At 47.5% G+C, this 23247-nt stretch overlaps 1 protein-coding gene and 1 long non-coding RNA gene across 7 annotated transcripts; one reads left to right on the forward strand and one right to left on the reverse strand.

Moving 5' to 3' along the window:
* Window positions 1–893: 893 nt before the first annotated feature.
* Window positions 894–22227, reverse strand: LOC119091903 (uncharacterized). Of its 5 annotated transcripts, none has more exons than XR_005093456.1 (4): window positions 22103–22227; window positions 3715–5207; window positions 3132–3416; window positions 894–2552 (listed from the first exon to the last, which is right to left on the reverse strand). It is a non-coding gene; the product is annotated as an uncharacterized LOC119091903 (long non-coding RNA). The 5 variants fall into 5 exon arrangements; XR_005093459.1 differs by lacking the exon at window positions 22103–22227 and adding an exon at window positions 6483–6522; XR_005093457.1 differs by lacking the exon at window positions 22103–22227 and adding an exon at window positions 6479–6506.
* On the forward strand, window positions 7276–20755 carry LOC119091902 (uncharacterized). 2 transcript variants are annotated; one of them, XM_037214817.1, is made up of 11 exons: window positions 7276–7341; window positions 8911–8997; window positions 9984–10079; window positions 11443–11538; window positions 12005–12143; window positions 12705–13028; window positions 13293–13528; window positions 14434–14593; window positions 15249–15547; window positions 18057–18512; window positions 19552–20755. In XM_037214817.1, exons 5-10 carry the CDS (start codon window positions 12092–12094, stop codon window positions 18117–18119), a joined length of 1134 nt encoding a protein of 377 aa, XP_037070712.1. In that variant the 5' UTR covers window positions 7276–7341; window positions 8911–8997; window positions 9984–10079; window positions 11443–11538; window positions 12005–12091; the 3' UTR covers window positions 18120–18512; window positions 19552–20755. The 2 variants fall into 2 exon arrangements, with proteins under 2 accessions (XP_037070712.1, XP_037070711.1); XM_037214816.1 differs by lacking the exon at window positions 7276–7341 and adding an exon at window positions 7806–7970 and having other exon boundaries at window positions 19552–20754.
* Window positions 22228–23247: the final 1020 nt, after the last annotated feature.

The following is a 23247-nucleotide window of genomic DNA, read 5'->3' on the forward strand; positions in this document are numbered from 1 at the left end:
CGTGAAGTCACCCACTTAACATCAGCCATCGTCGAGATTCGAACCCGCGTGCGAGACCAGCATGCTAACCATCTATCCACTTGAGATGCGGGCCCGGCGGTCGGAAATTTGTGATTAGCTAAGGACTTGTTCAGAGTGAGTTAATAGATTTCGTAATGGTTTGATGCCTATCACGCATAGAGCCGACTTTTCGCACGGAATTCTGCATATTTGCACTTGCTTCCCTGTAAGACTGGCAATCCGCGTATACTTGACACGCACAACCATCTGAAATATTTTTGGAGGGTGTATAAGCCCGGCGCGTAGCCACCACCCATTTGGGAGCATTGACCTATACAAGTCTAGACAGCCTACTCCCATTGGCGTGGCGACCGGCGGGCTGTTCCCGTCTTGCGACACTAGCGCCACCACGCGGAGAGCGGCAAGAGCAATGATCCTATGGCGGACGGCCGACTTTCGGAGGCGTGTTATTGGGAAATGATGGGAGCGAGGGCCTTGAAAATTCTGGGGCTGTTTAAGACATCAATTTTACGCAATACGGCACAGCAAGGGCTGCTCCAAGGGCATGGGTAGCGGCTTGACAGATCGATCTAGGCATACTGATCTTGCAATTTTGCGTCGTAGCAAAAGTGGGGGGGGGGGGGGGGGCGGGGAGGCAGGGTAATATCTGGTCTCAGAAGAAAACAGATGGTCCTTCTAAGACAGAAAAGATGCCATAACGATAACGCTGGAAAGTTGTTCTTAACCCTCATCCGGGTGTGGTCCTTTGCAACATTCCAGCGGGCAGAGGGACCGGGCCAGTCGTACCACCCTCTCCTGGCTTGTGGTTTCGGCTTGAGATAGTCAGAAGCAAAGCCGAGCAAGATAATTGTCATGAATGTTAGCCAACTGTATCCAGCTTTAAATGTATTCGACAGTTGGGTTCTCCCAGGTCGGATCGACGACCCAAAATCGTTGGAAAGCACGAATCTTTTCGCAGGCGGCACTTTGACTGACGACAATGTCATCTTTTGCACCAGCCTGTTGGGAGACGGAGGACATTCTTACGTCTTTTTTATGGGCGAAGTAACTGCCCCGATGGGTTGCTGGAGTTCAGGCTATGGTTATCCCTTTTTATGCACTGCATGTATGCTGTTCACCTGCGTCAGAGAATATGTCTGTCCCCATTCACACTCAGATAAGACCAGAGCTCACGTCTCGATTTGGTACGTTGCAAGAATATAAGCTACGTCCAGCACCGTCGGTTCGGTACTCCTGCGAGCTGTGTAGGCACCGAGATATGCGCATAATATATCATGCTATTCAGAATATGTACACCGTACTATTGACAACGTTAGTGCACAGGACTTACACGTCGACACACATTATAGCCCCAAAGCTACGCATGGTATATTATGCTGTTCGGAGTACGTACACCGTACTTCTACCAATGCTAATGCACAGGACTTGCATGTCCACGCACCTTACAGCCCCAAAACTACGTAAGAAGTAAATCTACTTGCGGTCACCAGCACAGGTATTTACTGATGGATTTGACTACTGGTGTGCAAAGAGCACCTGCTTGTACAGGTTGTGCCTCACATGGGTACGGAACATTCCACTCACTGTAGCATTTTGTCCATAGGCATGGAGGCGGACACGCAGATACCTGGCCACGATCTGCTTTACCATTACCACAGCATGGCACTCATCCGCTCGCGGCTCGAACATGTGATCTTCCACACCAGGGAACAGTTCGTGGCTGCGTTCAGTCATTAACTGCGCCATGACACTGCACTGGATACTCAGTGACACTTTCGCTAGGTCCATCTTACCACACCTATGCAAAGCGGTCAAATGCCGTTCAGTTGTCGTGACGATCGCGTACGTCGATGCTGACGGGATGAGCAGCCCGCCGTTGTCCCGCACTTTTACGAGACCCATCACTTCATGCGATGGAGGGTCGTCCTCGCTGCACAGAAGTGCACCAATGCACTCACCACACCCGATCGCGCCCGTTTCCACCAGCTTGCGGCACACATAGCCGGAGATGTAGCCAACACAGTTGTCAACGAACCCCGAGCCGGTGTCCTCTGGCGTGAGGAGATGCTGCACGACCGCCGGCATGGGGTTTCTCTCGCTGAGCGTCGGCCGCTGCCGTTTTGGACGACGGATCTGGAGCAGGCCGTCGTCACCGTCATCCCGTGACGTGCAGCTCCCGGTGGCAGATGGCGATATGAAGTTGTGCAGTATGAGTCTGCGCATGGCATGTTGCAGTTGGGCCACGTTTGGGTTGTTGTTGAAGCCGCCCATACGTCGGATCCGGCTGAACAGTAGCTCTAGGTGGTCTTGGGACATCTTGTATGGCAATACATAGACGAACCCCTCCTCCAGCAGTACATAGACGAACCCCTCCTCCTCCTTTAGTCTCACCGACGTCCATGACGGTCTGCGTCGCGAGACAGAGACCCAGGACAGGGGTGAAGCGTCGCGTCTGCAGTACCGGTTCGCCTGATGCTGTCTGCAGCCGGAACAGCACGGAACTGAAGTCGGCCAGAAACTCACGTCGGCGCCTAGCGGAAATGATTATCAGTCAGCACACTCAAAAAGGAATAACAGCAACATCCATAGCCTTTACTGAGGCAATTGCTCGGCCACAAACCGCCCTCACAACATGATGTTCAAAATGAATTGCTGATAACCAGAGGCCGCCCAGTCGTTACATTTTGTTTGCGGGGGAGCGGAAAGTTCACGCCTTCTTGATCGGCGACCGGGGTGGGGATCGCCCATACATACCTGAATGGCCAGTTTAGCCTGGTGATTGGAAGGAGGGGGGATAGGGTGGGGGTGGGGGAGCATAAGACATAAGTGGCCAGCTGCAGGGAGATAGGGCACACTTTTGCCCTACATTTCACTTTGGGACATTTTGCTCCTATCGCTTGATCTGCCTACGGGGATAACGGGCGATCAAACACAAGAGCACATCACGCTATATGCCAACGCCATTTTCAAAGAACATTCCGCTAGCATGATTGTTGATGCTGTGTATGTGATAGCTGGTTTTTGGCAATCCTAATATATTTCCTTAGGAGAAAGAAAACACACACTTTCGATTTATCAGGTTGTTCTTAATGCTAATTAATTTAACTCACATCAAGCTGTTGGCAGCTACATGAGTCTTGAAGCCCTTCCCGTAGGGGTTGCTGCTGTTGAGGTAGTCGAATGCCTGATCAACAAGCAGGATGAAGCGCGCCGTTGCCCGCGCTCCGATGAAATGGTGGCTCAACTCTTCTAGATACAGCAGAGCTTTGCCCACCGAGCTGCTGAACAGCTGGGCAGCAAGCTTAACTTTCATTTTGTTCTTTTTGAACTGGATGTGCAGGCGAGAGCTTGTTGGCTGCCCGGATACCCTCGCTGTGCTGCAGGCCGCACAGCGCCTGTGAAGGTATCCACAATCGTTATTTTACCTTGGCTGCAGAATACTGAAAACGAGCTGAACAGGTTCAGCCATTAGTATAAGAGTATCGCCGCGCTCTCAGATTAAGTTAAGTCTCTAAGTCTCTACCCATGCATCCAGACGTGAACTACATAGATGATGGGATAGATGTACGCAGAAAAACAGAGCGATACTTAAGTAAAAAGTAGTCTTTTAGCATTATACTTGGTTTTGCTGGGACTGAATTACTACTAAATCATTTATTATTACTATTATTACTAAATTTGGCATACTCTTACCTGAATATACTTCCTGGATACCTCTTCACCATCCAGTTGAAGACTCTTGTATTCACCAAGGACGTTTCGCAACAGTTTCAGCATGTGCACAACATCCGGAAGAACATACACCTTCTGGTTGGTTGCAGGATGCAGGAAGTAGCTAGGAACAATGGGAAGCTGAAGTTGTTTTGGCTGCAGGTTCTGAACGCCCAAGTGGCTGAACATGGACAGGTTGGCATGGAGTCCATCGGCCACGAACGCTCGCACCTTCAGTCCTGCATCGCTTAAAGTACACAGGACAGTCTTGGCCAGTTCTGTCTGAGTCTCACTTGAAATGTGGTCTGTAAGAAAGTAGGCGACAGGATGGCGCCACACACCTTTGAAACCAACGGCCGTGAACACTAGGGCATTTGTTGCATGTCTCGTGTCCTCCACGTCCCCTGCACCCAGATCAACATGACCAACGAACTTGTCTTTGGGTTGCGAGTATACCTCCGCCTTCCGGATCGCCATCTCATCAACCATCAAGCAGCAGTTGGGGTCAATTTTCTTGGTTGTCACTTCACAGCACAGCGTCTGTCGCACCTCGTGGAGTACGCCCACCTAACAGCTGACACTTCTCGCCCACTCTCGTAGCGATGTTGCATCCGGCAGAGAAAAGTTCTTTGAGAGGAACCTATATGCTCTCGGGGAATAGTAGTGGAAGGTGAGGAAGAGCTTCCTGATTTCTTTTGAATACCTCTGGCCACTTCGCTTCTTCCTGCCACCATTGACAAATTCGTTGGTGAAAAGCACTGACACCATGGGGTTTTCAAATCGAGATCGGATCACCTCGAGAAGCTCGGCATCGACGATCCGGCTTTCTTTGAGGGCGTCCAGAGTACTTTTGAGGCACTTGAGCCGCCTGTCGCGCCTCTGCAGCTTCTGTCGTAGCTTCTTCTGCTCGTAGCGCAATTTTCGAACCTTTGCAGCCATCTTTTGCAGTGGACTGGAAATGTGTCGAGTTGTTGCACTTGCGCTATAGCTATGCTCTGGGCCGCCTGGGTGATGTTGGAGCTTCACTGGGGTGTGCTGTAGCAGTTGCTGCTCTGGTGCAGGCTGAAGCTGTTGCAGCTTTGAGACAGGCTGTACCAGTGCCTCCTCTGGAGCAGGCTGCAGCAGCACCTCCTCTGGGGCAGGCCGCACCTGTGTCTCCTCTGGAGCGGGCTGGTGTGGCTGCCTGAGAAGCAGGCGCCTGACATGCTTTGGCTTGGGTGGAGTTCTGCATGGGCCGACACGCTTTTGGGGATTTTTGCGTGCCACTGGCTTTGTCTGCTCGGGAAACATGAACCATGATGGGATGCTTTCCTCACGCAGCATTCTGCGTTCACCATGGCTCAAAATCAGCCTCCATGAAGTGGTCACTGCACGGAAGTGCACTCTGAGAGGGCTTCCATGCCCTTTGCTTTTCTCCCTGACGTCTTGTGGCAGTGATCCACTTCCTCAGCAGCTTCAGGTCATGATGAGAGTACCTGGAACAGAAACAAAAATGCATCTTCAAAATGCACCTCACACACCTTCCACAGCATTTTTCGCCCCAGTCTGATTCCATCTAGTTCACATTTCGCAAGCATTACACCCAGCAGAGCTGTGATCCACATCATGACCATGTCACCTTAATGATCTGAACGCTGCCCTGCATTATTTAACAAATGCATATCATGCATCACAATTGTCACCATACCACAATTTGCCACATTTGTTGTTGTCACAACTGTCACCATGGCACCGTCACAATTTGCAGATGTCTTATGAGCTGGAGTGGTAGTTAGGTGCCACTCATATTCCATGATGCAGAACATGTCCCTTAGATGGGGTTATGTCTGGTTGTGTCTTTGTGCTAAAAAAAAACTGGTGGTTGTAAGTGGGCTGCAAGCTGGGATTTCATTGTTTATGCCCTTCAAACAACAGCGAGGCAACTTGATAACAACTTCCATGTGAATTTGCGCACTTAGACAGTGTCTGGAAAATTGAAATTTGGGTATCACCAGTGTGGGCCTCCCACTTCCCAGCCACAGTCTCAATCAACAGAATCTAGTATGAAAGTCATACAATTTTGTTGTCAGCAGATCCACAGGACTTTTATGAACACCTCTACCACCTTCATTTAGCTCTATATACAATATGATGACAATAAAAACATTTTGCCACATACCTGTCAATCAGTCAATCCACTAAATCTGTGGTGCTGCGAGCAGTGTGCAAGGCCCGAGCCAGCAATAACAATTTTTTAGTTGTTTTGTACACAATTTTTTACTGTGAGGATTTAAATCAAAGCCTAAATTCTGGGTTCTATGAAATATACACAAGTTCACTTGTTAGCTGAGCTTGAACTGGATTACAAAATGTTGCATTTGGTACAGTTTTAACCATTACAAGGATTTCTTGGAGTACAAAGAGCTACAACATTCAGATGTTTCAAGACATTTGTTTGACCCTGTCATCATCCTATAATCATACAAGGAGTGGTTTTCACTATCTAGTTAACATCTTGTCTTGACCAGCTCAGTCTTGTCTCATGAACTCTATTAACCATCCAAATAGCATGCTTATGTGCTATTTCCAATTCAAAGGAAGCAAATGCAATATCAATGCCGTACTAGCACCCCATCAGGGTGTAGGTGTACTTTCCTACCTAATGTTAAAAAAATCACTCTACACCATTCGTCGTGTTTAAGGCGGAACATATCGTAAATAATCTCAAAACAGGTAGAATCATGCTACTACCTTCAAATTTCAATACCTACGATGGCGGGCTTCCGAGCGCCGCACGCACCGCGCGGCCTGGACTCCCAGCGCCGTTTCTGCGTTGCCGTTACGTAATTACAATATTTCTGCTTACCAAGAACTATACGGGACCAAGGTAATAAAAATAGTGCAATGAAAATCGTTTCTTATCGCGTTTAAGTATGTTCATGAAACGCACAGTCCAGAATAGTCCAGAACCTAACCTAACCTAACCTAACCTAACCTAACCTAACCTAACCTAACCTAACCTAACCTAACCTAACCTAACCTAACCTAACCTAACCTAACCTAACCTAACCTAACCTAACCTAACCTAACCTAACCTAACCTAACCTAACCAAACCAAACCAAACCAAACCAAACCAAACCAAACCAAACCAAACCAAACCAAATCAAACCAAACCAAACCAAACCAACCAAACCAAACCAAACCAAACCAAACCAAACCAACCAAACCAAACCAAACCAAACCAAACCAGGCCTGGCCTGACCTGACCTGACCTGACCTAACCTAACCTAACCTAACCTAACCTAACCTAACCTAACCTAACCTAACCTGACCTAACCTAACCTAACCTAACCTACCCAACTGAACCCAACCCAACCCAACCCAACCCAACCCAACCTAAACCTAAACTAACCTAAACTAACCTAAACTAACCTAACCTAACCTAACCTAACCTGACCTAACCTAACCTCATGGATTCTTGTTATCCTGGCCCGATACATTTTCATGGTTCTTGATGCTGCTTGATGCGCAGTAATGTTGTGACCGCGCGCGGTAATGGCGCTGGTGTCGCGGCTGCTGTGTGTTTGCAGCGGTCGGATATTCGGTATCGTAATTAGTTAAGTCCCAAGGTAAGAGTATAGATGACCTGCTTTACGATTAATTATGATCTGTTCTGCCTTAACAACAACGATTGATGTACAATGCTCTTTTGAAACATGAGGTAGGAAAGTACACCCTGTCCATTTTCCTTCTGGTTCTTAGATTTTGCTCATTCCATCTTCCTACTTGCCAACATGCATATTTATTATCCTACAGGTGGATGCAACTGGATTCAGTTGTGATTAAATGCCTAGATGATAGCAGGAAGGCGCACAGCGTATCAGAGCAAAAAAAAGGAGATAACTTTCTACCTCCACCTGCCCTGAAATGGACTCACCACTCAAGAGCATTTTTAGCATCTTTGTAAAGGTGAAAAATATTATTATAACAAGGAAGTCTTGGTTATGGTTTAATCCTAGCGCACAATCGACGTCCGCTTGGCAGCGATTTCGCGCCTCGTTGCTTCAAGTCCTTCGTTGGTTATATTACCTGTGCTGTTGTCCTGAGATTACCGGTGCGTCGGCCTAAGATCAGCGAGTAAAGCGTCCTGAGCTGCGGATGGGACAGGTCAAATTCAGGAGCTTTGACAATGTGTGATTCGGAAGATGATTTTACGTCCGCGATGGACAAAAACGTCGCGAAGTCTCTTTCCGAATATGTGAGTACATGCCAGCTGAGTTGTGAGGATGCTAAATGAGCTTGGGGACTTCTTACACCGTGTATACTTAGGAAACAGGTGATGCTTTGAAACACAAAACTTATGAATTACCATGCCGGAGAGTTGCCAGCCAGTTTTTATCCAATATGCCCTGAGGCAAAATTTTTGTTGGCCAGTCTATCCACTGCACCAAATGTTTAAACCACATTGGCATGCTGGACCATGAGGTTGAGCCTGCATAACTCAGGGCAGATAAATTTCACTGAACTTTGTGTCATTTCTTGTGAATTTTTTTCAGTGTTGTGTGAAATTACCATTGCAGCATCATAATGACTTGAAGCATCAGCTCACTGCAACTTGAAAGTGGTTCTAACTGTGAGTCAAACTTAGGATGAGAAGAATTTATGGCATGCATATACTGAAACTGTTGGATTGATGATATTACTGCAACAGCAGTAGAGGCCAGGAAGCAGGGTGGGTGGAAGGGGGAGAGCCAGATCAGTCCAATCCATCCACTGATTCGGGTGCTTGTACAATGTCAGTGGCAGAACTCAGAGCACTGAGCTAAGCTCTAGCTTGGGTCAGGACAAATAGTGTTGAATCTTTGTGAGTAGATTATCCAGAAACATGGGTTCTTGAAAAATTGGTTCTGTATGCACCCGAAATATTGACAACTGTGTGCCAAACTTGTGACTCAGATTTATCATGCACATGTACTGAAATGGTTTTGAGGATTTTGCTGTTATGCTTGTACAATAAGCTGTATTTTTTAAGCCTGGAGCAGGGCTGTCAACTATCTGAATATTTAATAGTAATCCTACAGGCTTGGACTGCCAAAAATACTACAAAGTGCAATTCTTTCCCTAGCTTAAGAAAGCCTTTTGGGTCCATGAGTGATTGTTCAGTAAATAATATGTTTAACCAGAATGTGCCATTCCAGGTGCACACATGTGCAAGGTGCCAAATCTGGTTTTGCTCACAGGAGAGCTTAACCTGCCATGAAAAGGAGCAGCATGCCAAGCCAAAGGTATACCTAGTTTTTGCATAAGGTTACCATAGAGACTTTTAAAAATCCTCATTTAGCTGTGTGTTGAATTACATGAGTGAGTGCGTAGTGTGTTTTGGAAGCATGAAAATGTTGCTTGATCTGGTAAGAATCAAGGTGTAGGCTTGCAAATGATAAGTTCCCCGGATGAGGCTCTGAGACATTACCTGCCCAAGTTTGCCAGGTCAGTGGTATTGATATTCCAAGACAAGTGCAGAGATATGCTCCATGAACAGCTGCCAGTTTGTTTTGTAGTAGATTAGCCCAAGGAGAAAAGCGAATGATGGAGCTGTATCATGTTATTTAGAAAACACTATGCCTGCTTTCAACCTGTAAGTGTAGGAGTTGAGTGCTGAGGGCCAACTCGCATATATGGTCCTGATTTCAGTTCTTCCTTGTCAAGACAATACAAAATATGTGGTGTAGATTGACTTTCGTCTTATTCATAAAACAACAAGAAAGGCAATTTTTTTCAAATATGTGATGGAATCGAGCCCATTCCATATGATTATCCATGGGTGTAACCAACCCATCAAATCCTTTTGATCAGCCTGTCCATAGTTGGAGAATGGGTACAATTGGAAGCAACAGGTTTTCAATACAGTTTAAGGCAGTATATGATATGAGCCAGGGGTATGTAAAGAACTTGAGCAGGTTTCGAGCAAGGATTAAGTAATGGGAATAGCATAGCTGTGAGAAGCAGCCCCATGATCATGGAAACAGACTTAAGAGGAAAATGCACCAGGGTAAGGCAACATGGAGTTCACCTGGTTATCTGTCTGTTTCATCTAGGCCAGTTATGAATGTAGTGAAATTGTGCTGTTCATGACACTTCTCAATTTTTTTGGAGTTTGTGCAAGAGACAGTTAATCGACATTGCATTTCAGAAGTTTTCACGGTGCCTGTGATTGATATGACAATGGCAGCAAATGTTCACATATGCTGCCACACATTTCCCTGTATTTCAGAAACTTCAGTGTCAGTACTGTGATTTCCGAGGCAGCGCATTGGCGGTAGGTGTTCATCGTGTAAGAAAACATCCGGAGTACTCTCGTGATGAACAGGTAATCTTACAGCTGTTTGGTACATTTGGTCTCGTGCATTTTGTGTAAGTGGGCATTCATGTGGCAGGCTAAGTGCATCAATCAAACTGATATCAATGTGCAATGATGTTTTTACAGCTATCTGTTTGAAAGCAAGACCTGTCTTCACTGCAATGCTACACAGGTTTCATCAGTGAGAAGCACCTTTGTCTATTTAGTTTCCACTGTGAGATTTTCTGGATGATTTGATGCAATGTGTGATTATGCATGGGTGTCTTGTAAATTTAAAATAGCATCACAATTTTTCAAGTCAAAAGTCAAATACAGTCCCTTTCATAGCAGTTGAGACCTGGTCAAGATCCGCACAGCCGGGTGCTGGGTGTCGCAGTGACAAGACAAACACATGCTGATGGAGGAGCATGTGGGCAACTGTATCTCCAAGTCCTTTTCCATTGTATTGCGAATATTTCGTCTCGTGGATTAATGGGTGTACCTTGTCACTGGCTCTAGAGTCTAAGCTATAATCTCCCCCCCCCCCCTTTGGGGCAGGTTCGAAGGTTGGATAAAGATATGAAACCAGCTGTGTGGTGTGGGTGTCTGTACCATTTTAAGATCATTCAGTGTTCTCAGCGTCGCCTGGAGATACATCATTCATAGGCTGGAAAGAAACCAGTATGGCCTTGTGGCTGAGTGTGTGACCAGCTGTGAATTTCTGAAAACTGGTTCACAATAGAAGCCTCAGTATGTATGGGGCGTTCACTCCTGACCACCAAACTAGAAGACTGGGTTTGCTTCCCTGGCACTGCGCTCGATTATTTGGCTCATTTCAGATGGTTCATAGGCAGCTGGTCCTTAAAGAGGCTGTCACGAGGCGGTCGTGACACTGGTCAGGTCGTGACACTGCATATCAAATTGAAGTTTCTTGGCCAAGACGACCCGTGGCATTGGCATTGCTCGACAAGAATGTTTGGTTTATGGTCCTCCTTAAAAGTTATGCTCAACAGAAACTCCTATGTCAAAGCCATCCCTGCTGTTTAAAAAAGGTATTAAAATTGAAAAAAGAAATTTTGGAATGACCTTGCCACCAAGTTTTGGTTCATCTTGCCTATTCAAAACATGCCATCTCCTGGAAGGGTACAGTTTCCACGTCGGGCGCTCCAAGTTATTCCTCATAGCCCACTGGGGCCCACATCTGAAACGTTTCTCCACATTGCAAATCAAACATTCGCGTGACCTTTTTTAAAGTAAATAATGTCACAATTTATCATGGGATGGAATTTGTTGATCTCGCCGTTTACCTGCAAACCAGCGATATATCTACCAAAGTGTTGATCATGACGCCTATGTCTTTATATTTGCCAACACGTAGTTTCCATTATTGCAGAAGCTGCGGTGCGATGAATGCGGGCATGAGGGTACGAAGCTGGCCCTGCGAGCACATCGCTCCAAGCAGCATCGTGACCATTCTCGTGACAAGCAGGTAATGCTTAAGCCTGTTGGGCATGCGAGGTGCTTTGCATTTTGTTTCTTTTGGAGATGAGTTCTTTGATATCATCAAGGCGTGTTATGTCATTTAATAATTTACAGAACGAGTGCATTCGTGCCTTTATTTTCCGGACTCTGCCTAATATGGCATAGTTGACATTGTGGTTTGTTAACTATTATATTTGTAAGGGAATTAGTAAAATGCAGTGTGTTGGAAGCAATGCTGTGTTGTGCAGACGCTGTCATTGGATCGTTCTGGATCTTGCTGTTAAAGTCCAGCTATTATAGGTTAGCTTTACGCGTCCGGCTAACAGTCTCGTCATATGTAACGATATGCAAGTCAGCAAACCCGTGAGACACACAGGCGCACGATCGATTTGTATATACCACGCGCTGTCTTCTGCGGATACGCAAGGGCAGCAACACTTGCGTAACGCATAACCCAAGTGTTCTTTGTGCAGATTTGCAAGGAGGTGGTGGACGGCAAACCATGCACGGAAACGTTCTGGTCGGTGGGCAGTCTCAGAGAACATCTTGCCAAACGGCATATGATTGATGCAGCCAACCACTCGCTGAAGGAAGAGTTCAGCTCTCTGGATGGTACGTGGGCAACAGAAAAATGCAGATCAGCAACGTTTTGTGGCATTTGGTGCAAGCTTTAACAGCCGAACGCATCTGATGCATAGGTCATGTCGCGCATGCTTGCGTGCTGGACCAATTACTGTTTGACATGCACTGCCCTGGCGAATTCACATACAAATATCGCATTTGATGACCACATTTTCATAGCGCTTAATCCAGATCGTTTCTCCATCATATGCATTTTGCTTCACATATCGATGTTCGTCGGCCTGTCGCTCCTGTGCGGTATATCACGAAGTGAGAGGCATCTTGCTCTCATATGTCATGTTCCTGCCTCACGTTATCGTTGCAGCGCTTCCTCCTATCTAGCATTCAAATGTCACACCATTTGGTTCCAGAGACTAAATGACTGAAATGGTAGTGTTTGTCCAAAAACCAACGTAATGTCTGTCCGAAGGTAAACATAACCTGTGTCTGAACATGAGCGTTATATCTGTCCGAAAGTCAACATAATGTCTGTCCGAAGGCCACCCATTTTCATTTCTCAAAAGGCGTACTGGCGCAACCGTGATTTTTCAGAGTTTCAAGCCTGGAAGGACCAGTATGAGGCTGACACCGGAGCGGTGTACAACGTCGCTTCCAGCCGACCCCGGAGCGGTACAACCGCCCGCTACTTGTGCTCCCGGTCCGGCGTGTACGCACCGGCGGGGACCGGGAAGAGGCGGCTCAAGTCGCAGGGCACGTGCAAGCTGGGCTGCCGCTGCACGTCGGATGTCATGGCGACTACCCGAGAGGACGGCACGGTGCTGGTGACGGTGCACCCATTCCATTATGGCCACAGCATGGGTATTAGCAACATCCCACACGTCAGGATCCCCAGCCTCCACAAAGCTGCCATTAAGGGTGAGTGTTGAGAAATGGTGTGCTGATATAAGGGCGTGGGATTGCTCGCCATGACTTCAGTGTTGTGTGAGAACAACCCATGCAAATTGTAGCTGTTAGAATATAAGCATGTAAGATTTCTCACACTGTCATTGGGGTTAGGTGCCCAGTACAGTGTCAGCTCGTCAGCTGAAGTCATTCACGCATGCAAGTCGAAGTACTGCCAAAGCACTGACCCAAATGGCGTATAAAGACAAATATTAACGCCGTCGTCTTCGCTTCCAGAAAAGCTGCTGACTGGGGTGTCAATGTCTCGCATCATGAAGGATGTCCGTGAGGCGTTCGGGGCTGAAGCGGCAGCAGGCACCAGTTCCAGTTGTCCATATTGGCTCCAGCGGCGCGACCTCCACAACATGTGTCGGTCTGTCGGTATCACGGCAGCGGATGGCAGTGCAGTGAAGAACCGCAACGAAGTCATCAGCGTGCAGATGTTCGCGGAGGAGATACGATCATCGGATCAGGTTGGCAAATTGGCGAAGATTCACGTCATTGCACGTAGCTGGCATGTCGACAGCGGACATTTGAATTTCATTAGGCCCGGGCCCGCGGAGTTAGGGTCATGGGTTCTGGAGCTTCGGGGTCATGGCTATGGACATGACAATGTTTCGATCAAAACCAGATCAAGATCCGACTAGGCGTGGCGCCTACATATTATCAGCTCATTTCCACTGCGCAGGGCACGAACATTCGCAGCTGTGTTCCCATGTGAGGTGTGGGTGGGCTTGTGAAGCTGGCTATGCGCAATTGAATGCAAACCGTCGGTGCACCAAAGTTGAGGCGTTCGTAATGATTGATAAGTCGGCAGTAGGAGGAGCAGAACCGTAAAGCCAACTTTGTGTTGTCTGCAAGTCGCTCAGCAATATCAACACTGTTCCACGCACGGTGTTACTCAGCAATATCAACACTGTTCACGCACGGTGTTAAATCAATATGCACCGAACACAGGCTTGTTTCGCCCCATGTTTTGACAAATGCGCAATCAACATACCAACGTTTTCGAAATCCTTCCATCGCAGTCGCTATGAACGTGTGCCAGTTTAAACTCCATTACTCTCTGAATGGAAATCGCCAAGTTCAGTCAATTTTACCGGAATATCACCTGTAAATGTTAAAGCGAACGTTAGGTCGCCTCGAAGCCCCCAAAAACACTCCTGGCAGGGGAGCAGCCCATTGCTTTGAAAACTCCTTCATATGGATTATCAGCTGCACTTTTACTCCCTTGTATTTTAGTATCGTTTGCATGATGACATCACTGACGTCCGCTGTGATTTGGGTCGTCCTGCGTCGCGCTGGGTAAGCTGCTGGTGGGTATACGTATTTGCTTCAAGCGTGGTTATCAAGTGGTATTCGCTCTTTATTATTTCAGCAGCACCTGTTGGCCTTCAAACTTCCAGGTGAAGCGGACAGCAACGGCGCACTCCGAGATGAAGACTTCGTGTTCGCGTTCTGTTCGTCATTTCAGCTGGCGAAGTTCGTACAGCACGGTGCAAAGGTTGTGTGCATGGATGGCACGCACGCCACCAGCGGTAATAATTTATTTGCCCTTCATTCGCTAATGGCGCATCCGTCATTCGTTCACTAATGCTTCGTACTTCCTTAATTTGCATAATGCTACTAATGTCTCCTGTAACTGAAGACGTTTGGATGGTGACAACTTCTCTCAATGCAATACACTTTATCTGATAGCTGAGACTACTTTCGTAACTGGCCATAGGCTACCAGGGGCGCAATATGCAGATATGACGAAATCAAATAGCAACGAGGCTTCAGAATGCAACAAAGCAATGGTATCGTCATTCGTTGGATGTGTGTAATGAAAGCAACGCTACACCTTGGCTGCGCGAACTGCTTTTCGTTCACCTTTACGCTAATTGTAAACGATGATGGATACCATGTGTCAGCAGTAGACCAGACCTCCGCGAGGCTGTTGGTTGAACGGAAAATGTAAACAGCATCCGTCAGAAAACATCCACTTTGTCAGGGACAACCCGCAAATGTATAGCGTACCAGTCTTTAGATGTAAGGGAGCGGTGTGCTATTGAGTCTTTTTTGTTTTATGTCATTTCTTCAAGTGTGCATAGCTATTTTGGTACACTGCAGCACGATGTACGCACGCTGTGTGCAATCTCCAAACATGTGTCACTGGGCGAGTTACAGTGTGCGTATTTTTCCACTCTACAGGTCACGATTTTCATCTCATAACGCTACTGGTGGTGACGGAGACGGGAGCCGGCATGCCAGTGGCCTGGCTCATCTCGAGCAGAGAGGACGAGCCTGCCATATCATCCATGCTGACTGGCCTGGTCCGCACCTGCGAGGAGCTGGAGCTGCCGTTTCCGACCGTCCGGTTTCTTATGACAGACAAGGCCATGGCCTTTTATAACGCCTGGCTGGCGAGCACCTGCCAGCATGACACCCAACACATCCTCTGCGCCTGGCACGTCCTGAAAGCATGGAAGGGCAAGCTGGCGATGGTAACCGTAAGTCGTTTTGTTCGCCACGCGAAATTTGGACTGTAATGCTTCAGGCACGCTATTCGTTCAGTGGGCACGGCCGTGACTCCACGAAGTATTTGTAAACCCCAGAGTTGGATTGTGTGATAGTCCGCCAGTCTATGTGGACCAGCATTGCCTTCATAACTTTTGCTTGGTGTTTCCTCAGTCAATATGTTGCTGCGGTGCCAGGTCGCGATATCGAGACCTGTTTTCGGCCGGTGTACCTCACCTTTTCCATTTTTATCGAATGGGAAGGTGCAGCAACAGTGACACTGCAGCGTTCCTTAAGTGTTTGTCCAAATAGCTGTTAGTAGCTCAAATGGCCTATTCGTACATTTTTCTGGAAACGACATGGCCGTGTGGCCGTAAAATGTTACCAAAAGTGTAGCTGACCGTGGCTAGCGGGACTTCCCGTTCAGCTGAGGTGTTGCGGCGCTTCAAAGCGCTGACATCTCTGAAATGCCCGACCTCGTTCGGAGTAACCTGTAGTGCTAAATGGCAAGCTCCCTTTCTCGATTAACTATAAAAAGCCTGCGGAGATCCGTCATGTGGAGAAAAGAAATCGTCATAGGTTGATGCGCAATCATACGTGCTTCACGGCATGAATAAGTGTGCTCAGTTCAGTCTGCGTGAATTGCATTTGTCCTAAGCACGTGGGTTCGAATCTCACCTTTGTCAATGCTCTACTAGCCAGAGACCGGTGTGCTTTTGGACAATCGCTATGTATGCGGACATAACTAGTGTTTTATCCACGGCGTTAGACATAGATTTATAATGAGCATGTACACATCAATGAACTGGATCAATATTTATGAATGGATGATTTCTGCAACGTGTGCTGCGCAGACGGAAAATCGTACCGTACCGGTAACGGCCCTCCTCGGATGAAGATAGTGGCATTTTTGGTGGGAAGATGTTGACCATGCTTACCATATTTAGGCTACGAGCGATCACATCTGCCCATTTCATGTCCGTCTCGTTTCGTGCACAGAAACTATTAACTTCCGCTCGCCATACAGCATTAGTTGTTATGTGTCCAGAGTTTTTATACGTGATATTGTCAAAACTTAAATTCTAACATTCTAATTCTAAGGTTGTGATATTGTCAAAACTCGACGTTTCAAGCTGTGCTTACCATGGTTTGTGACCCCATGATCGCTCGTGGTCGTCTCTGTTCACTGATCTGATCGAGCACCCGTAAGCACTGGTTTCAAGCTATGTGTGTAAAATATGGTAAGACTAGCAAAGCGACATGGCCAGTAACCCCACCCCTATTCAATTAAGATGAAAAACTTTCCATTGCCAATTTGTAACAAAAGCTTGAGAGCACAGGTTGAAATCAGATCTCGATCTTCACCAACCGGCATCACAGCATCATGTCAACGCGTAAAAGTATGGGCAGATTAGTACATCAGACGACGCGCTCGCAAATAACATGGAATCTGCCCGTTTTGTAGTTTTTAAAATTTGTGTGGCCTTCAGGCAACCAGGTCAGGTGGTATCTTGAAAATAGCCGCACATCGCTGGTGAAGGGGCTTCTAAAATTCGTTTAACGATTTAGAGACGTTATAAAGCATAAGGTGTATTGTGGATCACCGGGAGCAGAGCCAGTAGCTGACGGGAGGGCATCTGAGATTAACGCCGGTATGGTCTTCCCTGAATGCATTGATTTAGATTGTTTGACGTCGCCGAGACCAGAGAAAAAGGGCTTGCAAACAGTGCGGTGCATATGGACGCAGACATGTAACATAGCGCGAGCCATTGCCTGCCAGACACATTTAGAGGATACGGCCACTTCTAGGTTCAGTGCATTGATGTAGACTTCTAGAAGGGTTCCCAAAGGCGATTGGCTGCTTTCGCTTTCACTTACAGGCCTTCTATAACCTGGGCCACTCCACTGTGGAAAGGCGTCTTGCTCCTTGAAGAATACGACAAAAATCAGCGTCGTACTTCAGCGCCAACCGGCACCAGAACCCTATCTCACGGCTCGCCACAGCTCGCCGTGGGCAGGCGCCCCGAAGTTGTTTCGTGCCCAGGAGTGATTTTAGGTTAAATGGCAAACATGTCGCTGGCGACGACGTTGCGTTTCATAAGCACATCCTACATGCTATCTTGAGCAACCGTAACCCAGACATGAGACTTGGCCAGCACTGTCCAGCTTACTGCTTTACTGTTCGACGGTTCTGCTTATCATCAAACGGCGTATAACCCAAAAGCAGGGTTTCACCTCACGATTCCTGATTTAAAATGTCAAAAGCTACGGCCATTCCTGGCTCAGGACTGGTGTATTGCGTGGTGTTTCAGACTGCACGAAATCGTTTTCCGCTTTGGACAAACACAAATAATTTTGAAGCTAAAGGAAGACAAACTTACATGTTGTCCCATTGGCTTGGTCAGGTCCATGAAAGGTCATGCGATGCCCGATGATAGCAACCTGATATAGTTTTACGCGTGCTGCCAGATGCCACTTTTTCATTACTTTGTTGACTTTCAGAGGTACCAGCGTGTCTGCAAAGCAGTCTGGCCTGGAAAAGACGAGACTAACTCTGGTCCGTGATGCCCAAATGTCCCGTGGCATAATTTGCAAGCCCAAATCCGTCATTTTCCTGCTTCCCTTCCAAGCTCTGAGACCCGTGTCCTTTCCAATCCGCATCCTCTAGGACCTGGTCGCTCGTCAAGAAGTTTATGATGCCCTCTGGGGTATCATGCACGAACCGGTGGAGGAGAAGGCGGTGACTGCTGCTCACGAGCTGGCCGACAGCCTGATGACGCACGCCAACACCCGGGCCTTCGGCGAATATCTCCGAAACACCTGGGTCGGCTGCACCCGGAAGTGGGCCCTGGGACTCCGGAGCGCAGAAGGCATCTCCACGAACATGCACGTGGAGGCCTTCCACCGGGTCTTGAAGTACCAATATCTCAACGGAAGGATCAGCAAGAGAGTTGACAAGTAAGTAGCTTTCAAACATGATGCAGTTTCCCTAGTGCCTGCACACGGCGCTCACAGTCCAAATGAGCGTCAAATATGAGTTCTTATGAAATAACGCCCCGTTTCGTCATAATACCGTTTAAGGCACGGGAACGACCAAGATTTTCACCAGGTTTGTATGTCTGCCAAATAGCTATATGTATATCTGGAGGCCAGCGAGACACTTGCTGTGGGCGTCATTGCCCTCGGCAACATCACTGCAACGCCAGAACGTCGCACGTCCCTAACACCTTAGGTTGTTGTTAGAAAAACTACTAGAGCCCTTCTGTAACACCAGGGACACATGGAAACCGCTTTTTACGGCACATCAACCAGCAATTATATTCTTCCGTCACGGAATTGCAGTCGATTTGTGAACAGCTGGTACACATATTTCCTGTGATGCGTTCCTATGTGCGCGTTGTCGTGCGTTGGTATACCCGCTCGCAACGTCTTGTATTAAAAAATATTCGCACACTTACCATACAACATTTACCATTCGATTCCACGCCCCTCATACAAGACCCGGCACCCTTTCTAAGCGGTGTATTATGTCCAACTCTACCATTAAGCTACATATATTGTTTGCCATAATTCCAATTTCCATGTGTACTTAACATAACCTGGTAGAAAGCATGACACGTGCCATCCAAGAAACATCCATTCAGTCCAGTCATAGATCATACTTACCGGGATTACCATAGAGTGCTGTTCAAAGGTATTGATCACACGAGCACGAGTGATGAGTTGAGATGACACGAGATTAGATTAGTTAGAAAGGAATGACTATGATGAAAATCAGAACAGAAATATAAATGCTAGCTAGCTCTGAACAAATCAAATACGTTTCCGCCGCGTTTCTTTGATGAGAGCCGCCCACACTTGCGTCCTTTGCCTCAGGTTTAGGCCACTGGCTGCTTTGTCCGATGGACCATATGGAGAACAAAAATCGACAGAAGCCACAACAGCAGAAGGTGGCCGAGAAAATGAGGCCACGTCATAGCATTACACTGCATTTCAGGTGCATCGCAGCTCTTCTCAAGTTCGAAACCGACCAGATGGTGAAGATGGGCCGCAGGCAGCTGTGGCAAGCTCCAAGCCTGCACGGCGAGCAGATCGCCAAACGGCATGCCACGGCAGCGTCCCTAGTGGCTTCCGGCAAACCCAGCGCCGTATCCGTTCCGGCCAGTTTGCTGCCTACCTGGAAGGTCGCCAGCGGCGACGCCACGCCGGACCACTCCGTGGAACTGGAACACCGCCGCTGCGCCGATCAGAACCGCGACCAGCGGTGCCAGGAGTGCGGCGTCTGTGTGCACCAGTTCCGGTGTGACTGCGTCGACTGGGTGGGACAGAAACTAGTGTGCAAACACATCCACTTGGTTTGCCTCCTAGTCACCGATGTGGCCGCTCAGGCATGGCAAGGCCCAAGGCCAAGGCCCGACATCATCCTTCCGAACACGTCAGACGAGCCCCAGGAGACCAGTGACCGGCCAGGTCGTCTCAGCTCATACCAGCGCCTCGTCATGGCGAAGTACGCAGAACAGTTAGCGCGCGTGCCCTCGACATCAGACGATGTTCTAAAACAAGTGCACACCAAGCTGCGGGAAGTGGACCAGCTGCTGGCGATCGGAGCTGCCCACGGCCAAGAAGACCTGCCGGCCGCCACGGGCGGAGACCAAGCATGGAACGCCAAGGTCAGTACGCAGCCCACGTTCACATCCCGTCATCAGAAGCGGCCAAGATCGCAGTCTGCCCAAGGTAGACACGATGGCGCAACAGCTCGGGCCATCGTGGGCTCTCTGTGCGATGGCGATGTTGGCTAGGACCAAGTCCACTGTATTCACGTGGATCACGCGTACCAGGCAGTCAGCGGGCGATAGATGCCAGCTGTTGGCGTGGGCTGGTGTTTGATATGTGTGTGTATGAAACTTCAGGTGTGGTAATACAACTGGGAGTGTACCCATAATTTCCAAGTGCATCAGAGTACCATGACACATTGTCATGGAAAGCTGTGGTGAAGTCATGCCAGAATACAAATTTATGAAGAACATAGCCATGTATCATGCAGAAATGGTCACAATAGCTCACTTATTGACAAGCCAGTTACATCAGTTGCTATCACCTAGCACAAGGTCACTCAGGGCCAGCATATAGCCAACATATCTTACATGCAATAATCTGCAGCTACTGACATGCCAACAGTCCTTCAGTCACTTACCATGCAATTTCAACTACCACAATGCATGTGTTAGTATACATCATGCTGCAGGCAAATACAAAAAGAGTCCAAAGGGTGGCCTTCAGTTTGCAATTTTGGTTGCCATTTTAAGCATAAGCAAAATAAAAGTTGCATGGGTGATATTACATAAAGTGACAAGTGAATAATCAGTCTGCGCCATGACAACATGACAGACATTGATACTGATGGATAAGGAAATCACAATGCAGATACATCATTACACAGTGGGCCAGGGAAGTGAATGGTCAGAGATAAGGACCTGACAGTTGGTCTGCATGGGTCCTTTAAGGAAGGGTGGAAAGTTTTACAGGAAGCTAGATGTAAGCAATTATCTCAGGACAGCATGTTTACATGTTACATGTTCTATCTTCCCCATCATAGATAGGTATTTAGGAGCAATGTGACATTGAAATGCATCAGAGAAACATGTTCAAAAATCACCAGCAGAGCCAAACAAATCTTACCAAGGTGCAATAAATGTCAAAAATATTCTTCACACAAGTACAGCATACATATGATTCCACAAATCTTTGAAGAAGTAATTGGCATATGAAGTATTTGCAAATGTCACACAATGTGAGTACATCACTTGCACATGTCACATAATGCAAGTTATCTTATTCTGAAAATTCATGTTATTATATGATATAAATTACTTGACAGCCCTAAGGTACAATAAACAACATTGGTTTTGGAATGCTGCCAGGACTTTCTTAAGGAGGCAGAGGTCAGTGAACACACATCACAAAATTGCTTTGCTTTTTGAGAAGATCAGTCTATCACACAAATCAAAAGTGTGGTGTAGGGGGGGGGGGGGGAGGGAGGGTATGTCACCCTTCTCAGGCTACTCACAGGCGCTGACAACACTTATGATCAACTACCTGCCATTTTTACTACTTGGAATATGAATCAGCTGCCTTGCTATCTTTATGTTAAATATATGGCTGAAAAACAGATTAAACGCCAGTCTAGTCTCACCAGCACCTAGCCAACCCAATTACGCAAACCGCTCATATACAGCGTATATGCATATTTCAGTTTCATTCCCCGTTGTCCTCTCATATCTCCATGCATTTGTTGTCTGATGTCTGCCAAGCGGACGTCGATTGTGCGCTAGGATTGAACCATTACCAAGACTTCCTTGTTTTACTAATATTTTTCACCTCTAAAAAGATTATTAAAGAGGCTAAAAATGCTCTTGAGTGGTGAGTCCATTTCAGGGCTTCAGCCGCACCCCTCGATTACCAGCAAATGCGGGGGTTGACGGTCATGGCGCAGACCCTCATACAACAAAATCACCAGTTTATGCACGATCAAGCTCGAAAATACTTACTTGTGGAATGACAAGCTATCTCCATGTCTTGGCCGATCACCCTGCCTCTTACTACACCCGATCGCAGAACAGCTTCTCGTTATTTTCGCTCCGTACGGCACCGCAAAACACCCGCACGCAGCAGTTCCAATGGTTGCTGTGCGCCGCAGAAAAACGCTTGCCTTTCTACAGCGTTTCCGGGCGGCACGTCTTGTAAAGTCGAGAAGTTTGTCTAGTCTTTTATGGGTCAGTGTTTTGGAGGGTGTATAAGCCCGGTGCGTAGCCACCCTACTCGTACCTGCTCGCTATATATATGTATATACATTATGAACTGTTGTCTTAGACCGTGGCGTAGGTGCGTCTGATAAGCTTTTTCTGCACTTGTTTGAGTTTTCTGAGGAGGAAGCTTCATGTTCTGGAGGCTGTCGCCATTACAACAGTCACCGGAACTGAACAAGCAAACCAACCCTCTATTTAGACACTGCGCAATTTGACGATCGAACTGATCTTGTTCGTACCTACTCGCTATGCCTTACTGGTCATACCTAACTGTGACATGTTATCACACATTTGTCGCGTGTATGTTGTATGTGCGTACCTTTGTAATTTTATTAAAGATTTGATCCGAACCCTTTGAATGGATGGATTTCCTGGATCACAGCTCACGCTAAGCAGTGCTTGTTGCGTGAGCCCTGACCCCTACCATCCGATCGTGCAATTCCATGTCAACGGCAGAATTTGGTGGCGAAAGCTTAACGTGCCGCAATGCTCGGCACGGTCCGTCCTGCCCTCTGACGTCAACTGACCTTTTGCGCGACCGCTGCCACCGGCCGCAGGCCATACCTGTCAAGGGCAAATAGCGAGCGCCCAAAAGTGACTCGAACCCGCCCCGCCGCGGGTGGGTGCATCGGAAGGCAGGCGCTCTAACCAACTGAGCCAACGGGACGGACAAAATGGAATATGTTAGTCCGAAACATCAGGCCAACCAATAGATGCCAAAAATCAGTGAGTTTCTTTTAAGTCTCAATGATGGGCAGATAACCGTAATAAGAAAACGGGAGGCGTTCATATTGTCCAGGGTACAGAGTGTCCAAAGGTACAGAATGTCCAAAGTACAGAATGTCCAAAGTACAGAATGTCCAAAATTCATAATGTCCAAGGTACAC

Source organism: Pollicipes pollicipes, unplaced genomic scaffold (genome assembly GCF_011947565.3).
Source record: "Pollicipes pollicipes isolate AB1234 unplaced genomic scaffold, Ppol_2.1 Scaffold_3447;HRSCAF=4054_pilon_pilon_pilon, whole genome shotgun sequence".
In the NCBI taxonomy this organism is placed as follows: domain Eukaryota; kingdom Metazoa; phylum Arthropoda; class Thecostraca; order Pollicipedomorpha; family Pollicipedidae; genus Pollicipes; species Pollicipes pollicipes.